The sequence below is a fragment of the Oxyura jamaicensis genome, chromosome 14 (assembly GCF_011077185.1).
Source record: "Oxyura jamaicensis isolate SHBP4307 breed ruddy duck chromosome 14, BPBGC_Ojam_1.0, whole genome shotgun sequence".
Classification (NCBI taxonomy): domain Eukaryota; kingdom Metazoa; phylum Chordata; class Aves; order Anseriformes; family Anatidae; genus Oxyura; species Oxyura jamaicensis.
Window position 1 is genome coordinate 11,338,548 of NC_048906.1, and position 16,789 is coordinate 11,355,336.

At 66.4% G+C, this 16,789-nt stretch overlaps 2 protein-coding genes across 2 annotated transcripts; one reads left to right on the plus strand and one right to left on the minus strand.

Annotated features, from left to right (window-relative positions):
* Positions 1–3,039: 3,039 nt before the first annotated feature.
* Positions 3,040–9,048, plus strand: UBALD1 (UBA like domain containing 1). Its single transcript, XM_035339472.1, is given in 4 exon segments — positions 3,040–3,240; positions 7,786–7,845; positions 8,590–8,817; positions 8,819–9,048. Coding segments are annotated over 4 exon segments (489 nt in total). The 5' UTR covers positions 3,040–3,132; the 3' UTR covers positions 8,912–9,048.
* A 2,036-nt stretch (positions 9,049–11,084) lies between these two features.
* C14H16orf96 (chromosome 14 C16orf96 homolog) lies at positions 11,085–16,686 on the minus strand. The gene is made up of 15 exons (XM_035339463.1): positions 16,239–16,686; positions 15,001–15,105; positions 14,644–14,724; positions 14,350–14,430; positions 14,115–14,238; positions 13,688–13,773; positions 13,412–13,522; positions 12,872–13,035; positions 12,525–12,611; positions 12,201–12,263; positions 12,012–12,107; positions 11,796–11,919; positions 11,587–11,686; positions 11,343–11,435; positions 11,085–11,226 (listed from the first exon to the last, which is right to left on the minus strand). The coding sequence occupies exons 1-15, from the start codon at positions 16,602–16,604 to the stop codon at positions 11,147–11,149; spliced, it is 1,761 nt and encodes a 586-aa protein (XP_035195354.1). The 5' UTR covers positions 16,605–16,686; the 3' UTR covers positions 11,085–11,146.
* Positions 16,687–16,789: the final 103 nt, after the last annotated feature.

Consider the following 16,789-nt stretch of genomic DNA (forward strand, 5'->3'; position numbering starts at 1 on the left):
GGATGGATCCTGCGAGGGGATGGATCCTGGGAGGGGATGGATCCTGCGGGGGGATGGATCCTGTGAAGGGATGGATCCTGCGGGGGGATGGATCCTGGGAGGGGATGGATCCTGTGAAGGGATGGATCCTCCGAGGGGATGGATCCTGCGGGGGGATGGATCCTGCGGGGGATGGATCCTGGGAGGGGATGGATCCTGCGAGGGGATGGATCCTCCGAGGGGATGGATCCTGTGAAGGGATGGATCCTGCGGGGGATGGATCCTGGGAGGGGATGGATCCTGGGAGGGGATGGATCCTGCGAGGGGATGGATCCTGCGGGGGGATGGATCCTGCGGGGGATGGATCCTGGGAGGGGATGGATCCTGCGAGGGGATGGATCCTGGGAGGGGATGCATGGGGCTGCGCCCTGCACAGGATGCATCGTGTAAGGGGATGCACCCTGCAAGGGGATGCGTGGGGATTCTGCCTGCACTGAGCTGCTCCCTGCACGGGGATGTGTGAGGATGCACCCTGCATGGGGATGCACCCTGTAAGGGGATGTGTGGGGATGTGACCTGCACGGGGAGCATGCACAGAGACACACCCTGCACAGGGATGCACTGTGCGTGGGGGTGCACGGGGAGCGTGTACAGGGACGCACTGCGCGTGGCGATGCATCCTGCACGGGGGTGTGCACGGAGTGTGCACAGGGATGCGCCCTGAGCAGGGAGCGTGCACAGAGATGCACCCTGCACAGAGATGCACCCTGCACGGGGATGCACAGGGAGCGTGCATGGTGATGTTCTGTGCCAGATGCCAAATCCAGCACTCGTTCTTAAACTTCATGCCCAGCCCTTTAATTCATCAAGGCCTCAAGGGTGGAGAGGTCTTGCAGAGAGGACAAGAACAAGCTGCCCCGTCCCCACAGCAGTTCATCCCCGTGCACGCACAGCACCAGGGCTCAGCCTGGCTCTGCAGCAGCACTGACGCTGCCTGCTGCATCCCCCGGTGTCCTGAAGCCACCGGGATGGCCCCTAAGCGGTTTTAGGGACAGGAGCAGCCATGGAGGGGGTGGCCGACACAAGCAGCAGGGCCCCGGGCCACACTGTCAGCCCCAAAGAAGCTGGCCGCGGCCCAGTGCTGGCTCACACAAAGGCAGGATGTTGCACCACCACCGGCCTCCGTCCCACTGCCAGAGGCATGGGGGAGGGAAAGCGAGCAGCTCGGGGCCACAGCGGCTGCCGGCAGCACAGCGGGGACCTGGCTGCTCCCCCAGCCCCGTCCCGCACGGCTGTGCTGGGGATGGAGCAGCAGTGGGGCAGCGGCCAGCTCCAGGAACATCGGGCTCATCGGGCAGCTCAGAGCCTCCCGGGTGCCACTTTTGCCACTCTCTCCTCGGCTCTCGGGGCTGTGCTGCAGCCACAGCTGTGCCATGGGTTTGACACTGTCACCTCCAGGCTCCCTGAGCCTCTATTACCCCCCCGTGCTGTGGATGTAGAGGCAGGGAGAGAGGCTGGGAGGGCGGGAGGCCCTCCCTGACATCCCCAGAGCACCGCCACGAGGTGCAGCGCAGCCCGAGCCCCCAGGTGCCATTGTGCGATGCCAAGCCGAGGAGGAGCCGGGTGAAGCTGCTCTCAGGACTCTCCGCCGGCACGCTCGCCACCAAGTTACGTCTCCGTGTCCCAGACCGGGCTGGCATCCAGTGCACCGCTTCTCCCTGAAAAACGGGGGTGGAAAGGTGTTCTGAAGCGGGACTTCGGCTACCAGCGCGTAACCAGGGGAGCACAACTCCAGCCTCGCGAGGAAGGAAGGAGGGCACTCGGCTTCCCTCCACACGCACTGCTCCAGCCAGCTCCCTTCGGAAGCCTCCTCGGAAGCGCCTGGCAGGGCAGCAGTGAGGAGCCCGCCCGCGGGAAGGAGGAAGAACGTCGGCCTGCAGAGCTGCCGCTCACCGGAGCAGCTCAGCCGAAGTCCGGGTTTGCGGCCCAGCGGCACAAACTGCTTTGTCTCTGTTGCCCCCTCCCTGGTGCTGTCACTTTGTTTTTCGGGTGCTTGGAAAGCAACACGGCTCGGGAGCCCTGGAGACTCCCCGGGGTTATTCCCGACCAGGAGGAGTGGCGAGCCCATGAACTTTGCCTCTTTAAACACTGCCCTGCTCCAAAGGGCTTGCAACCCTCCCCGAAGCGCTGCCAGGCCGGGGCCGACCCTTCCCCCTTCACGAACATCTCCAAGGACGTCGGGGTCTCCCTGGCCAAAGCGACCCCTGGGACCTGCGCTGACACCCCGCTGGCTGCCCACCGCCGCCTGCCCCCTTCCTCTGGGGGTTTTCCTTGGCGGCTGCCTCTCCACGGGACCTGCGGGGACACGGCTCCGGGAGGCAGCAGCCCTCGTCCCGGAGCCCCCGGCTCCTTCCCGAGCGTTCCCCTCACGCTGCCTCGCTGCGGGGCAGACCCAGGGCCGCGGGAGGTGGCTTTGGTCACCCTTCAGCGGAGGCGTTTCCTGAGGGGCATTTTGCCTTTATTTCCCATTTCACGGTATTTGACTTTCATTCCGCGTTTCACGAGGGGTATTTGACTTTCAGCAGGCGTTTCACGACGGCCGTTTTGCTTTTATTGGGCATTTTATCCCGCTGCCACCCCCGCGCGCCACGGCCCCAGGCCTCGGCACTCGCCCCTCAGGGGCCGGCTCCCCCCCCCCCCCCCCCCCCCCCCCCCCCCCCCCCGCCATCGCCCCGAGCCGGGCCCGCCCCCGCCGCCCTCTCATTGGGGGCAGCGGAGTTGTTGACCATATATGGTCAGGTACTACCGCACCGCGGGCGGCGGTTGGCCGCCGCGCCGCGTCACTCAAGCGCCGGCCGGCTCCTGCAAACAAAGCGGGGGCTGCCGGGAACTGAAGTCCGGGCGGCGGCTGCGCGGGGGGGTAGCGAGGCGGCGGAGGGAGGGGGTAGAACTACAAATCCCGGCAGCCCCCCGCGGCGGCCTCCGCTCCCGCCCCGCGGGGCTGGCCGGGCGCCGTGAGTCAGTGCCCAGTAAACATTGGCGTGAGGCGCGCCGGCTGCGCGATGGTGGCGGCGCCGTGAGGGCGGCGGGAGGAGGAGGAGGAGGAAGGGAAGAAGAAGGCGGGGGGGGGGGGCGGACGGCGGCGGCGGGGCCATGGACGAGCTCAAGCACCAGGTGATGATCAACCAGTTCGTGCTGGCGGCCGGCTGCGCCGCCGACCAGGCCAAGCAGCTGCTGCAGGCGGCGCACTGGCAGTTCGAGGTGAGGCGGCCGCGCCCCGGGCACGGCGGGGGCTGGGGGGGGGGGGGGGCGGGACACGGGGGCTCCCGGTCGGGATCGAGGCCGGGCACCCCCCGGTAGCCCCCGGGGCGGAGCGGGGCTTAGCGAGGCGCCGGGATCGCGGCGGCTTCCCGGTGCCCGGGGCTGTCCCCGTGCAGTGCAGCCGGCGGCCCGCGGACGTGAGGCCCGCGGCACCTCCGTGCCCGAGGGCTCCGCGCTGCCGGCGCGGCGTGAGGCACCCCGCAGCCGGGCCCCGGCGCACGCACCGTCAGCAGGCCCCGCAGCCGGGCCCGGGGCCTCCCGGCGAGGTGACGGCCGTCGGATGGAGCGGGCACCGCACCGCCACGCCGTCTGCGAGCAGGGATGCGCCGTTCCCGGCAGCACGCCGCCCGCCGGCCCTCGAAGCCGGGCTGAGCGTGGCCCCGCACGCCGCCCGCACGCTCCTCACGCTCCTCACGCCGAGCTCGCCTCGTCCCCCGCCGCACGCCTCGCCGCTCGGTGGCACGTCCCCAGCGAGAGCGGCGGGCGTTCGGCGGGCGAGCCGTGCCCCGGCTTTGTTTACCAACACCGGGCGGCGGCGGCGGCCCTCCGGGGCTGCGGGGTCACCTCCCAGCAGCCCTGCGCGGCCCCGGGAGGACGGGTGGTGGCGGATGACAGAAGTTGCTTTTCTTCCAAACGGCTTTCCGCGGAACTTTGCCACCGTTGGGCGAGTTGCACAAGTACAAACGGCCGTCTCCTGCCGGTTCGGCGCTCACATGACTCAGAGGAAGCGCGGCTGTAAACAAACGCGCTGCGATGAGCCATTACCACGTTCCCACTCGCTTTTGGTGCAACGGTCAGATAATTCCCTTTGCAAAATGGCCGCTGGGCATGCCTTCTTCGGGGAGCCACGCCGGGGAGGTGCTGGCTCCTGGCTCCACAGTGCTCTCACCTCTCGGATGTGATGTGCGGAGGCTTTTGTTATTCCAGCCTGGTGCCCGTTTGCCGGCTGGCCCGGAGCTGTGGCGAGAATAAATTGGTGGAGTTCAGGCAAGTTCAGCGCTAATTGCCTCTGCCTTCAGTCAGGGTTTCCTTGGTTTCGAAGCGTTCCTCCAGGGGCACGGTGTGAGCCCCCCGGTGCACGCAGGCTGCTGCCCCGGCTCCCTTTGCCAATGCTTGGAGCGGCACCTGCCTGCCCCGGCCCCGCTCGCTGCCTTTGCACAGGGGAGCAGGAGGGAGAGGGAGGCCGTGGGGTGATGGCCTCCGTGGGGAGCTGCGTCCCCCCAGTCAGACGTGTTTGGCTCTGCGGTGAGCTGCTGGTGGAGCCCCTGGGTCGGCAGCGAAGAACCTCCAGGCTGCCCCGTTCCCAATCCCCAGCGCTGCCCCTTCCTTCCCCAGGGAGTTCGCAGCAGCTCCCCAGCTGCCAGGCAGCTCCACCGCCCGTGCGGCAGTTCCCACCCCCTCGGCGGGCAGAGCGCTCTCCCCTAGCGGGGCCGAGGGGTGGTTTTGGGGCTGAAACGCAGCTTTGGGCCGGGGGGCTGCTGCTGTTTGGGGACTACGTTCCCGTCACTGCTTTGCTGGGCTTGTGCGGCCCGAGGGCTGCTGTGGCTGCAGGGGGAGGGTGCTGCGGAGGGGTTTGGCTGCGTGGAGTCCTGCTGGCCCCACGCTTTGTCTGGGCTGAAGGAACACGGCCCGGGACAGCGCGGGCGAGGAGCTGCTCTGGGGGTATGTACAGCTGCCTTTGCTGCAGCAGGAGCTGCTCCAAGCCTGCACCGTGTCCAGGGCCCTGACAAGGAAGCCGTTTATTCTGCAGGCATGCACCCCTGTCCTCAGGGCATGGGCAGCAGCTCGTGGGTAACACGTGGGTCGCCCCTTCGGCTCTCTGTGGCTTCGCTCCTGTCTCACGGGGCAGCTGGGGCTCCTCACGCTGCACTTGGCGAACCTCGGGGCTCTCCCAGCACCGCCCTGCTCCCAGGGACCGGCAGGGGCGGCCGGGGGAGTGCTGCTGGTCTGGGGGGGCTCAAGGAGGCAACTTGGGGTGTCTGCGGGCGAGGGCTGGCAGCAGGGCCCTGGGGGGCCACAAGTGCCCCTGCTGGGGGAGGCACCGGGCAGGGCAGCAGGAATCCACCGCAGCTGGACCCCAGCAGCGAGGTGTTTGCAGAGCCTGAGCTCGGGGCTGAGCTGTGCGCCAGGCTCCTTGCTCAGGTAGAAGAGTATTAATTGGCTTTCTGACGCACTGGTTGCCCCTGGGGCTGCTTGGGAAGAATAAGAAGACGTCAGCTGTTAAAAAAAAAAAAAAAGCTCGATTCGTGCCTTTTTGCTGCTGCAGAGCGTAGTGTCTGTGCTCAGGGTGGTGAGGTTGTGCAAGGGGAGCAAGGGGAGGAGCAGGTGCCTGGCTCTGCTCGCCGTGGCTCTGCTTGGGATTTCCACTTCTCGTGTCTTTATGCTCTAGCAAGCTCCTTCCCCTTCCTTTGTGGCTGAAGGGCAGGGGGCCCCCGTGGCCGCCGCTGCCTCCTGGCACCCAGGGGGAGCAGAGAAACAGCGAGGGGCCTTAGGGCCCGGCCAGTGATGGCCGTGACACCCGGTGCCCCCCTGGGTGTGCGGGTGCTGGCACCTCGGGGACAGCCACCCCCTGTGGCTGGGGGGCACGCAAGGCCCGGAGCGGTGAGCAGAGGAACTGCTTCTGCTGCTGCTCCTGGAAATGGGCAGGCGGAGGCGGGGGGAGCGCGGTGTTTTGGGCAGAGGGGCTTGCTTGTGGCGTGCGTCCTGCGCCCAGGCGGCAGCTTTCATCCCGGGGCTGGCGGGGATGGCTGGGGGGACAGCAGGGGCCTTCTGTGCCCCCACCCGCTGGTGGCACGGTCTCAGATACGAGCCCGCTGGGAGAACAGGAGCACAAAGCAGATCTAATCGGCTTACGGCGTTCGGCCGTGCCCACACCTCTGCGCGAGCTTCCCGTTCGCTGCTTTCCCCCTTTCTTATCACGTTCCCTTCTGGCCGAGAGATAGCGTCTGAGGGCAGAGACGTGGGACCTCACCCGGGACGAAGGTAGTGCCGGGCTGATCCCCAGGGCCACAGAGCCCGCTGGCGGGTCCTGCCCGGGGGGCTGGGCTCGTGCTGAGGTCGCAGCCCGCCCCTGGAGGAACGCAGCCGTGGCGGGGAATCGCCTCGGCAGCCCAGCTGCTCCGTGTGCCCTCGGCACTTTGGCAGTGACCACGCTCCGCAGCAGCAATTGCTTCCCCCCACCGAGGTCGGAATCGTTGCGTTTTGGTCCCGGGACGTAACAACCAGGTAACGCTGCTGGCTGCCGCCTGGTCCTGCTGGTAGCTCGGCCAGGAAAACCACAAACCCCGTGCTGGCTGGCTCGCCCGCAGCTTTGCCTCCACCAGGTCGCTGAGCTGAGCTGTGACCGCTCGGCCCCGAGTGTGCGGCCGTGGGTGCCGGCAGGAGGAGGAGTGCGCTCCCGCGTGCGTGCGGTGCTCGGGCTGCAGCCGCTGCAGTGGGTTTGGCGCAGCCTGCCTCTGCCTCTCGCCTGTCCCCGCGGCGGCGGGGAGCAAGGGCTTGGTGCTGCGGTAGCGCCCGGCTGCAGCCCCAAATCAACTAAAGCCTGGCACAGAACGTGGGGCAGCTTCACCTTGGCCAATCCTACGGCAGCCCAGTCCCGTGTGCCCCCAGATTTGCCGCCGTCTCCTCCCAGCCCTCAAACCTGCGCCCGGCCCGCCCTCCTCGCCAGCCTGCGCCCGGCACTCCCTCCGTGCGGCCCTCCTCGGCCCGTCACATGCCACAGGCGTATGACATTGACCAGATTATTACTGGTCTGAACTGGAAGCAAACCAAAGCCGTGTCAGTCAGAACCGTACCCAGCCTGCAGCTGAATTCAGCGTGCCCCGTGTGTGCGGCGGGCGGTCTCGCTCGCCGCCCGTTGCAGCGCTGTGCCCGTGGTCCCGTCCCGTTCAGGGCACGCGTCTCGCCCGCTGCCACGCTGCTTCCCCTGCTGGGTTTGGATGTGGGTTCCCTCCTCTCCCTGCCCGCGGCAGCTGCAGAGCATCGCTGGGTTGTGAAACGCCCGCTGGGGTCCGCTCCCAAGGCGGCCGCTTCTCCAGCCCTGAGCGCGGCAGCGCTCCGGGTTCGCGCGCTCACCGCCTGGCTCGGCGAAAGCAGGCGGCAAGCGCGGCCCGCTGCTGGGGGCTGCGGGAGCAGCTGCGTGTGGCCTGCCCTCCGCTGCACGCCCCGGGCACCAGGGCTGTTCCTCCTGCTGGCTCCGTGGCGTGCACAGCCCAGCCCCTCAGGGCCGCTTTTGGAGGTCGTGCCAGCTCTGCTAGGAGGTGGCCGAAGCGGGTAACGGATGCAAGGCGCTGGGCCAGGCCCTGCGCTGGGCAGTTTGGCTCTCGCGCCGCGCAAACGCCCTCCCCAGCGGGGAGCGAGCTGGAGGCAGGCCGCTGCCCCCCCTGCGGCCCTGCGAAGCCCTGCTGTTGCGTGCAGGGGTGAGGTAGGGTGCTGTGCTCGCCCGCTGCTGCTAACACCTTCCCTTTTTTTGTTTGTTTCTTTCAGACTGCTCTCAGTGCTTTTTTTCAAGAGACAAACATCCCCTACAGCCACCACCATCAGATGGTAAGTGCTCTCCCACCTCTCCAGCCACTGCTTCGCATGCGGGGTGTGCGCGCAGGAGCGTGCAGACACGTGGCTGCTGCCTGCTCAGCTCTCCCCGCGGTCCCCGAGCTCTGCTCCTTTAACTCCCGTGCTTCAGCAGCCCATAATCTGCCTGGGCAGATGTGTCTTAGGGATTTGCTGGCTGCCGTGGCCTCATTTGACTCTCCAGGACAATTGGGGATTTGGAGCGCGCAGAGCAAACGCCTGGCGTGGCCGGGGTGCACCCAGGCTCCAGGAGCCAGAAAGCTGCAGGCCCCTGGTGGCACCAGTGGGTCGTGGAGCAGAAGGAGCAGGCGCGGCGAGGTCCTGCCCAGGCCCTCTGACAGGAGCTCTCGCCACAGGATTAATCTTCAGAGCCTTAAATAACTGCAGGAAGCACCACAGCGGGGCTGGCAAAGCAAGGGAGCCGCCGCGCAGCCCGTACCAGCAGCTGCTGCCTGGCTGTGCGAGGAAGGGCAGGGGTGCGGGGCGTCGTCAGGATGGCCGCCCGGTCCCCCCTTGCCTCACGGCATCCCCAGCACCCCAGGCAAGGGGCTGGGCCGTGCGTCGAGGTCCCCCCGTGTCCTTCCCTGAGCCGGGGCTCAGCTGCGGGAGGCGAACGACGGAGACCCCAAGCCGGGGACGAGCCGCCTGCCTCCCCCGCGGGGCTGGCGCTGTGCCCGCGGGCGGCCCCGGCCCCGCTGACCCCCTGTCTCCTTCCCGCAGATGTGCACTCCCGCCAACACGCCGGCCACGCCGCCCAACTTCCCCGACGCCCTCACCATGTTCTCCCGCCTCAAGGCTTCCGAGAGCTTCAACAGCAGCAGCCCCGTGGCCTCCATGGCGACCTCCCCGCCGCCCCCGGCCCCGCCGCTGCCCCAGCACGGGGCCTTCAACCCTGCCTGGCCCGCGGCCTCCCCCCCCGGCCAGCAGCAGAGCATGTGGACTCCGGCCCCCCCCGGTGCAGCCCGCGGGCTGGCCCGCCGCCGTCTCGCAGCAGGCCACGGCAGAACAGAAGGCCAACGTGACCATGGAGGCAGAGAGATGAGGCCGCAGCGGAGAGCGAACGTGGCGGGGACCCCTGCGTATAAATATATATATATATTTTTTTCCCCCTCCCCGAAGAGGAGAGGAACTCCGCTGCCAGAGCGTCTGGCGGCCACAGAGACACACGAGCAAATAGCTGCCTTGCATGGGTTTGGTTTGAAGTAGTTTTTACTTGTCCTAGAGCTGAACAGAGCTCCCCAGGGACAGCGGGAGGCTGCGTGGGACGCGAGGCCGGTGCCAGCCTCCGCCTGGGACCACGCTGTGGTCGGGCTCTCGGGGAGGGTGCGACCCCCTCCTCTCTCGGGACACTGGAGTTTGCATGCGAGTGACACTTACGGAGGAGACCCCTTCATGGTCCCCGCGCCAGCCGTGCCGCCCCGCTGCGCAGAAAGGACCGTGCCTGTGTCCCCCCCCTCCCTTGGCCCCGCGCGTCCTGGCGGGGGGCGGACGCCCCGCACCGCTTGGTTTTTCGTGCGGAGGAGGAGAGCGAGGGCTGCTCCCGCACCCCGCACGCAGCGGGTGAGTGGGGCTGAGGGCAGGCCGCAGCGGTGAGCCCCCGTCCCCTCCTCGCCCTCCTGGGATGGGGTTTGCCCCGGGGCTGTTTGCATGACAATGTGTAACCCTAGAGACTGGGATCATTTTTAACCCCTCTGTTCTTTTCTCCTGGCGGCTGGAAGTCTCTCCGGACACGCCGCAGCCGCTTGCAATACACGCTCTTCTGCTTTGAACCCGGTGTCTTTGCTTCGTTTGCAGCAGCGGCGGGACGTGGGGAAGGCCAGCTGGGGCACGGGGGGTTGCAGGGACATGGCCCCCAGCCCAGGCTGCCCAAATCCCACCCAGCCTGGCCTCGGGCACTGCCCGGGATGGGGCACCCACAGCTCCTCTGGGCAGCCTGGGCCTCGCCACCCTCTGAGCAAAGAATTTCTTCCTAATACCTAACCTAAATCTGCCTTCTTTTAGTTTAAAGCTGCCGTCCCCTGTCCTGCCACTACATGGCCCTGGTAAAAAGTCTTTATCTTTCTTACAAGCCCCCTTTATTTATTGAAAGGGCCCCGTAAGGTCTCCCCAGAGCCTTCTCCAGGCTGAACACCCCCAGCTCTTTCAGTTTCTCTGCAGGAGAGGTGCTCCAGCTCTCTGATCGTTTCCCTGGCCTCTCAACCCCCTCTTACAGGTCCATGTGAGGGTGCCACCCCTGCTGAGCCTTCTCCCTGTGCGGCTGTGCCCCTGCATCCCCCTGCTCACCAGTCAATAATTAATTTCAGTTTTTCCTTTGTGTTGCTGAAGTAACCTGTGCAAGCGGTGGTTTCACCTGGGCCGCCTCTCCCCTGCTTCTTGGAGGGGCAGAGGCAGCAGGGGCTGGAGCTGGATGTTCGCCCTCCTGAGCCTCCTCATGTGGGGTTGTGCTGGGGCTGCGGGACTCGGTCCTGCCCCGCCGAGCTGCTGGCATCCAGGGTGAGCTGGGGCGGTGAGCTGGGGCCCTGAGCTCTGGCACACGGGGGCTGGCGTGGAGTCCTGGTGGTGCAGGGGACGGTTTGCGGGGCCGGGGGTGCGCGGTGCAGAGCCCACTCAAGGCAGGCACGGAGAAGGGATCTGGGATCCCTCCCCAGCCTCGGGTGGAGCCGCGTGGAGATGTGGGTGGCAGGGAGGGGAGCCTGCCTGTCACTGCCCCAGACCCACCAAGAGCCACAGGAATGGAAAATCCAGGGCCAGACCCCAGACCCGAACTGGTCGGGGAGCTTACCAGGACTCAGCCCAGGAGCTTGGGGAGCTGATCTCATGAGGGGCACAAAGCCCGGCTGGGGCTGTACTGGGGCAGGAGCCACCTACCCAAGCCCTGGCGCTGCTCTCGCGGCCTCAGGGGCCGTGCAGCCGTCCTGCCAGCTCCTGCAGCACAAGGACGGACACGTGCTGCCCTCGGCACCACAGGAGGGACCCCGGCACCGGTGCGGTTGTGCCCTGCTGCCCCTGGTACCGTGGCCAGGCTGCACACCCCGACAGGGATCTGGGGGGTCAGGCTCTGGTTGCTGACTCCCCCAGGACACCCCATGTGCCCCGGTGAGCCCAGGGACCACGCGGGGCAGGCAGCAGAGCAGAGAAAATCTTTATGGCCTTTGTGGTGTTACGCAGCTGCGAGGGGGAAGGAGAAGCCGGGGCAGCTTGGCTCCCACCCCTTTATTCCCCGAGGCTCCTGCCCCTTCCTGGACCCCCGCGCCATTTCACAGCCCCCCCGGGCAGCTCAGACGCCGGCTATCCTGCCACCTGCAGTGGCCTGCCACCGACCCCCCGAGGAGACGGTTCTCGTCCGCGTGGCAGCACCTGCAGTGCAGGAAGACAAAGGGCCTTGCACGGGGCACAACACCCCCGGTGGCTCCCCTGGGTGAGCCCAGGCGGTGGGGCCGGCAGCGCGCAGGACACCCAGGACAGGCACTCACACGAGTACGGGGACACGTAGTGGCTGCCGTACTTAGGGGTGCGACGCGTTTTCTCCGCAGCGTGCTGGGCAGGGGGCTGGGGGGACTTTGTTCCTTCATGGTGAGAAGCAGAGACGCCATTGCAGGGGGCATGTGAGGCTGGGCTACGTGGGCAGCGATGGCAACCGAGCCACCCCAGGCACCCCTGTCGGGATGTGCTGGCTCAGGCCAGAGCTAACGTGGTGCCCCAGGACTGCTCCCCTACCTGGGAAGTCCCTGCCCAGGGCGATGTTCCCGTTGGCGGCCTGCGAGCTCAGCCTGCCCTTGTAGATGACCCCGTCGATGCCCAAAATATCCACTTGGCCCTAGAGGGAGGAGCAGCCGATGCCATCAGAGGTGCCCGAGGCTGTGCCCACCCCGGCCGGGCTCGGCTGGTTTCCAGCACACAGGGGGCACGCGGGGGTGGGGGCTCACGTTCTGGCAGGTGAAATCCGCGGGGACTCCGAGGGGACAGGCGGTGGTCAGGGAGCTGGAGGAGGACAGTGGCCTGGTGGGACTCACGGGGCCCCGGCTGGGCTGGTTGCTCCCCTCGTACTCCCTGGGGAAGGAGCACTGCTGTTAGCGCTCCTGCCCAGGGTGAGGGACCCCAGCGGCAGGGGAGGGGACAACGTGTCACCTCGCAGGCCTCACCTCCCCGGCAGCTGCTGTGCCGTGCGGTTGGTGCCACCGGCGCTGGCTGGATGAGACTGCAGGTGCAGGCTGGACTTCCGCACTGTCACCAAGTGCCTGTGGATGAGGCGGGAAGGCAGCGGCCAGCAGCGGTCTCCAGTGCTGGTGTGGCTTGGGGGGGGTCCAACAGGGGGGCTGCACAGTACTCACGGCCTTGGGGCCACGGCCAGGGGTCTGTCGCAGGAGATGCACTTCACTGGGTGGAAGTGGTGCCTGCAACACAGGTGGCTGCTGAGCGCCCTGCCAGCATGCAGCGACCCCGCAAGGTTCCCCCGGGTGGCCAGCACCCCGCGGGCAGGGTGGGACAACGAGGTTCTGGATGGGAGGGACAGGGCGGGATGGGTCAGGGTTGGAGGTGCAGGGACAGCACGGCCCGGGGGCAGAAAGGACAGGGTGGAGGGAGATGGGATGGGACAGGGTGGAATAGGATAGAACGGGATGTGAGAGGACAGGATGGGACCCAGCAGCCCTCACCTCTTGAGGCCGGCGGGACCGCTGGTATCGAAGCAAGGCCCCTGGCAGTGGCACTGCTTGCTGAGCCTCCAAACCTGCTCCCACTGAGTCTGCAGGGGAGCCAGCACTGCACAGAACCCGTGCAGGGAGGGCAGAGGGGCCCAGCGGGACACCAGGCCCATTTCAGGGGACACTGCTGCCCCTGAGAGATGTTGGGGACACCCTGGGTCATGCCCAGCCCTGGCAAAGGGACTCTTGGCATTGGCAGATTCAGGGCTCACCCTCCTGGTGCAGAGGATACCTGGGGGAACTGCCCCCTGGCCTGGTGCATGTCTCCGTCACCGCCACCCTCCCCAGGTGACACCGCTACCTTGGAGTCCACCTCGCTGACGAGCTCCAGGGCTTTATGCCTGGCCTGGCCATGCAGGGACATCCTCTGCAGCAGGTCCTGCATCATCTCGCTCAGCTGGGCCATGGCGCGTTGCAGCTCGTCCTGGTTCACTTTGGTCTCCAGCACGGCCTCGTCTGCTTTCTGAGGGGCACAGTGCCAGCCAGCCCCGCAGCCCCGCCTGCCCATGCCGTGCCTCTTGGGGCTCCCCTACGCACAATGCCCATGCCCTCCTTTGGCAGCGCCTCGGCTGCCTTGCCCTAGTGCCTGCCTAGTGCTCTGGGCTGCCTTGCTCACGGCCGGGTGCTCCACCACCATCGGACGCAGCCCCCACTCGTGGGTGAAGCCCACTGCCAGGGATTGCCACCACATGCCTGAGCCCATCCGCCTCCCCCTGCGTCCCCCTCGGAGCCACTGCTCGGCCCCAGCTCTGCCAAATGCTGGCACGCTGCCTCCGGCCTGGATCGGACACAAACCACACCATGAGTGGCTCCTCAGCTGAGCCCGGGACCGTGCTCACCTGGGTGTCCTCGGTGTCAGCCCACAGCCGCTCTGCAGCCTCTTGGAGTCTCGTACATTGCTCCTGCAGCTGCCCCACCTGGCTCAGCACCTCCCTGCCAAAATCTGGCCCCTAGGGAGGAGAAAATGTGGCCCCAGGTAAGGCACATGGCAGGCAGCCACACGAGGCAGTGAAGTGGTCTTGCAGGTGACACCAGGGCAGTCCTGGCGAGCAGGGTGCTGGGCTGCAGACCCCAGGCCACGGGGCAGCAACCCTGAGGTCCGGGCATCTTGGCACCTTCTCTCCTTTGCCCTGCAGGTGCTTTAGTTCGCCTTGCACCTTCTCCAGTTGGGTGGCCACATCCTCCAGGGTCCCCAAATCTGCTGAAAACAGACACCAAAGCTTTGCTCCAGGCGGCACTGGCTCCTGCAGGCCACCAGTGCAGCACTGTCCCTAACCCGGGTGGCTTTATGGCTGGGAGATGCCCCGGCCCTGCTGCCAGCCCCAAGGCGTGGCCCACACCAGGGCACCCGTGGGCAGCAGCCACGTCCACAGCATCTGTGCCAGCGTGTCTGGGAGCAAGGCAGACGGACAAGGAGGCTGCAGCAGCTTGGGGACCCAGCCGGGATGGCTGCGTGTGGCACCACCGTGCACTGGTCCTGGCAAGAACCCAGTGGAACACCCCAGCACTGTGAGCTGACGTGGTGGGGACATCGGTGCTCACCGCGCCGCTGGAGCTGGTTCTCGTGGCAGCTGATGCAGGTCTCCACGGCCACGTGCCGCTCCGGCAGCCAGCTCAGCTGGGCTGGCTCCTGGGGGGCCTCAGGGCTGAGCTCCCGGCTGGAAAGCTGAAATGGAACAGCCCTGAGGATTTAGGGAAGGAGAAGAGCCCTGTGCCATGCCAGAGCTGAGGGGACAGCCCCCAGCAAATTGCCTGGCAGCCGGGAGCGTGCACAAACCTCGCCAGTGGGCACCCTGCAGAGCGAGCACAGCACACCGGCCTGCCAGGAGAAGGTGCCCAGCTCCCGCCGCACCTCTGCCTGTGGCCAGAAGAGAAATCAGCCCTGGTGCAGGAGGAGAGCACTGGGAGCCCCTGGGTTGGGGACAGTGACACCAAACCCTGCCAGAATCCCCAGTGCCATTCTGTCCCCAAGCCTGCAGGGCAGTTTCAGGGGCTGGATGCTGAGTGCCTCTGAGCACCGGTGCCGTGGACACCCACTCCCAGCCCTGCTGCCAGGGCTCTCCCCACTCACCATTTGGCCCAGGATGTTCTGCAGGAGGTTGCTGTGCTTGTCCTGCTGTGCCGCCCGTTCTTGCAGCTCCTCCAGACCAGCCTGACAAACAAGGACATCGGAGGCCCCGGTGTGCGCAGGGACTGGGAATGGTGGGGATCAGGGCCAGCAGTGACAGGCAAGGATTAGCAGCGCCCAGCCCAGGCCATGGTGGGGCTCTGTGGCTGTGGGCAAGGGGTCCATCCACAACCCCTGGGCAGATCCCACATCACCCTGCTCCATCTTGGGGTGGGAAGGAGCCCGAGAACCCAGATCTCATCCCTGTCCCAAGCCCTCTGCTGAGAGCCCTCCAGCACCAGCCCAGCTCCATGCATGCACCTTCTGGAAATTGTCCTTCAGGAGCTGCAGCTCTTCCTGGAAGGCCTCGATGGTGGTTTTCAGAGAGCAGCTGGTGCTGAGCATCTCCTGTAGCTTGTCCGTGACCTGAGGAATCGGGAGGGGTTCAGCTGGTGCCGCTGGGTCCCTGCAGGCTTGGGGGATGTGGTGAGAAGGGAGGCTGAGCAGCACAGACCCGGGCCTGGAGGTGTCTCTGGGACACAGAGCTCCATCCCAGAGGGGCCACAGTCCCGCAGCATCGCCCACATCTGGCTGGCCCATGGCCATGCCCATGGAGCTCCCCTACACTCAGATGAAAGATGGTGAAAGGGAACATGTATCCTGGCTGCAGCTGCCTCGCCCTGGCAAAGTGCTGCCACCTCTTCCCTTTGCTCTTGGATTATGCTCAAAGCTGAGCTCACGAAATATGAGATGGGACCAGCCTGGGGCTGTCAGGTCTCACAACAGATGAAGAAATGTTGGGTTTACTGCAGGCTGGCCCCGTGCTGGCTCAGAGATGTCTGCAGTCCATTCCTGGACCCCAGCCCTTCTCCAAGCAGGGCAGGGCACACAGCTATCACAACTCATCCTTGTGCTGCCACATGCAACTTGAGTGATAACGACAGCTCTGATGCCGCACACTATGTTTCCAACACAGGATCTGAACTTTAACAGCCAAATAAATTGAACCTGTGCCACGGCCGCGTCTCCTATGGATGGGGTCCTGAGCTGCCCATGAGGCAGCACTGCTCTCATCTGCAGTTCAGCCATTCTGTGTCACGGGGCAGGCACAGGAGACAGGATGCTGTCCCTGCACGCACTGGGACACCCCAGGCCCCAAGCACAACTGTGGGGACCCTTGTCAGGGCAGGATGGGACCCAGCAGACTCAAATCTCAGAGCTTACGCTGCTGGAGCCCTGGGGACAAGTGTAATGTGGCCAAAACTACCTTTGGCCAGTGCCTGTGTTAAAATATTGCTCCTTAATGAGACTCCCACAGTGTGGCTGGTGGCAGCTGAGCCAGAAACAGGTCTCTGTGCTTTGCCAGGCTCTCCAGTCTTAGGGCAGCAGAAATCCCCACGGACAAGCCCCTGAACTGGGGAGGCAGCACATGGACACATCTCCATGTAGGGCAGGACACCGTGTAGAGCAGGATGATGCATGGCATAGGACCATGCCAGCAGCCCAGCGTGACTGGCACCCCACTGAAGACGGGAGCCTTGCCGAGGATGGCTCCTGACCTTCGTCATCCCCTCCTCAATCATCTCCATCCTCTTTGTCAGCTGCGCCGTTTGCCACGTGTCGGTGTCTGGCCTGCCTACGTCCTGCCTGGGGGTCGGCAGCTCCACGGTGCCCGGGGACCCGCTGGGGCAGCCTGGCTGCCCCTCCGGCTGCAGGAGGAGGGAGCGGGGCCTCCCTGCAGCCCCAGCCCTGGGCTCGAGGAGGCCCCTCTCGTCCTCCGAGACCTGCGTGGAGGCATCCTGCAGGCGCAGGTGCTCCAGGAGGCCTCGCAGGAGGAGGTGAAGGGCACCGGCGTTGATGCTGCCGCTGTTGGGCGTGCGGAAAGCGACGTCCGCCAGCTCTGCCAGTGTGACCGAGACACTCATGTTGCCTCTGGCTCCCGGGGCTGCCCGCCCGGGGCTGAGGTCACAGGCCCGTTACCCAGCGATGGCCCCAGGGTTCTGCCCCTGCCCCCGGCAAGCGACCGGATTCGCGGGGCTCCCGCTGCGGCCTGGCCGCCGGGCGCGGCTCCCGGCTGAGGCCGGGCGATGGGCTCCGCGGGCGGCCCCGC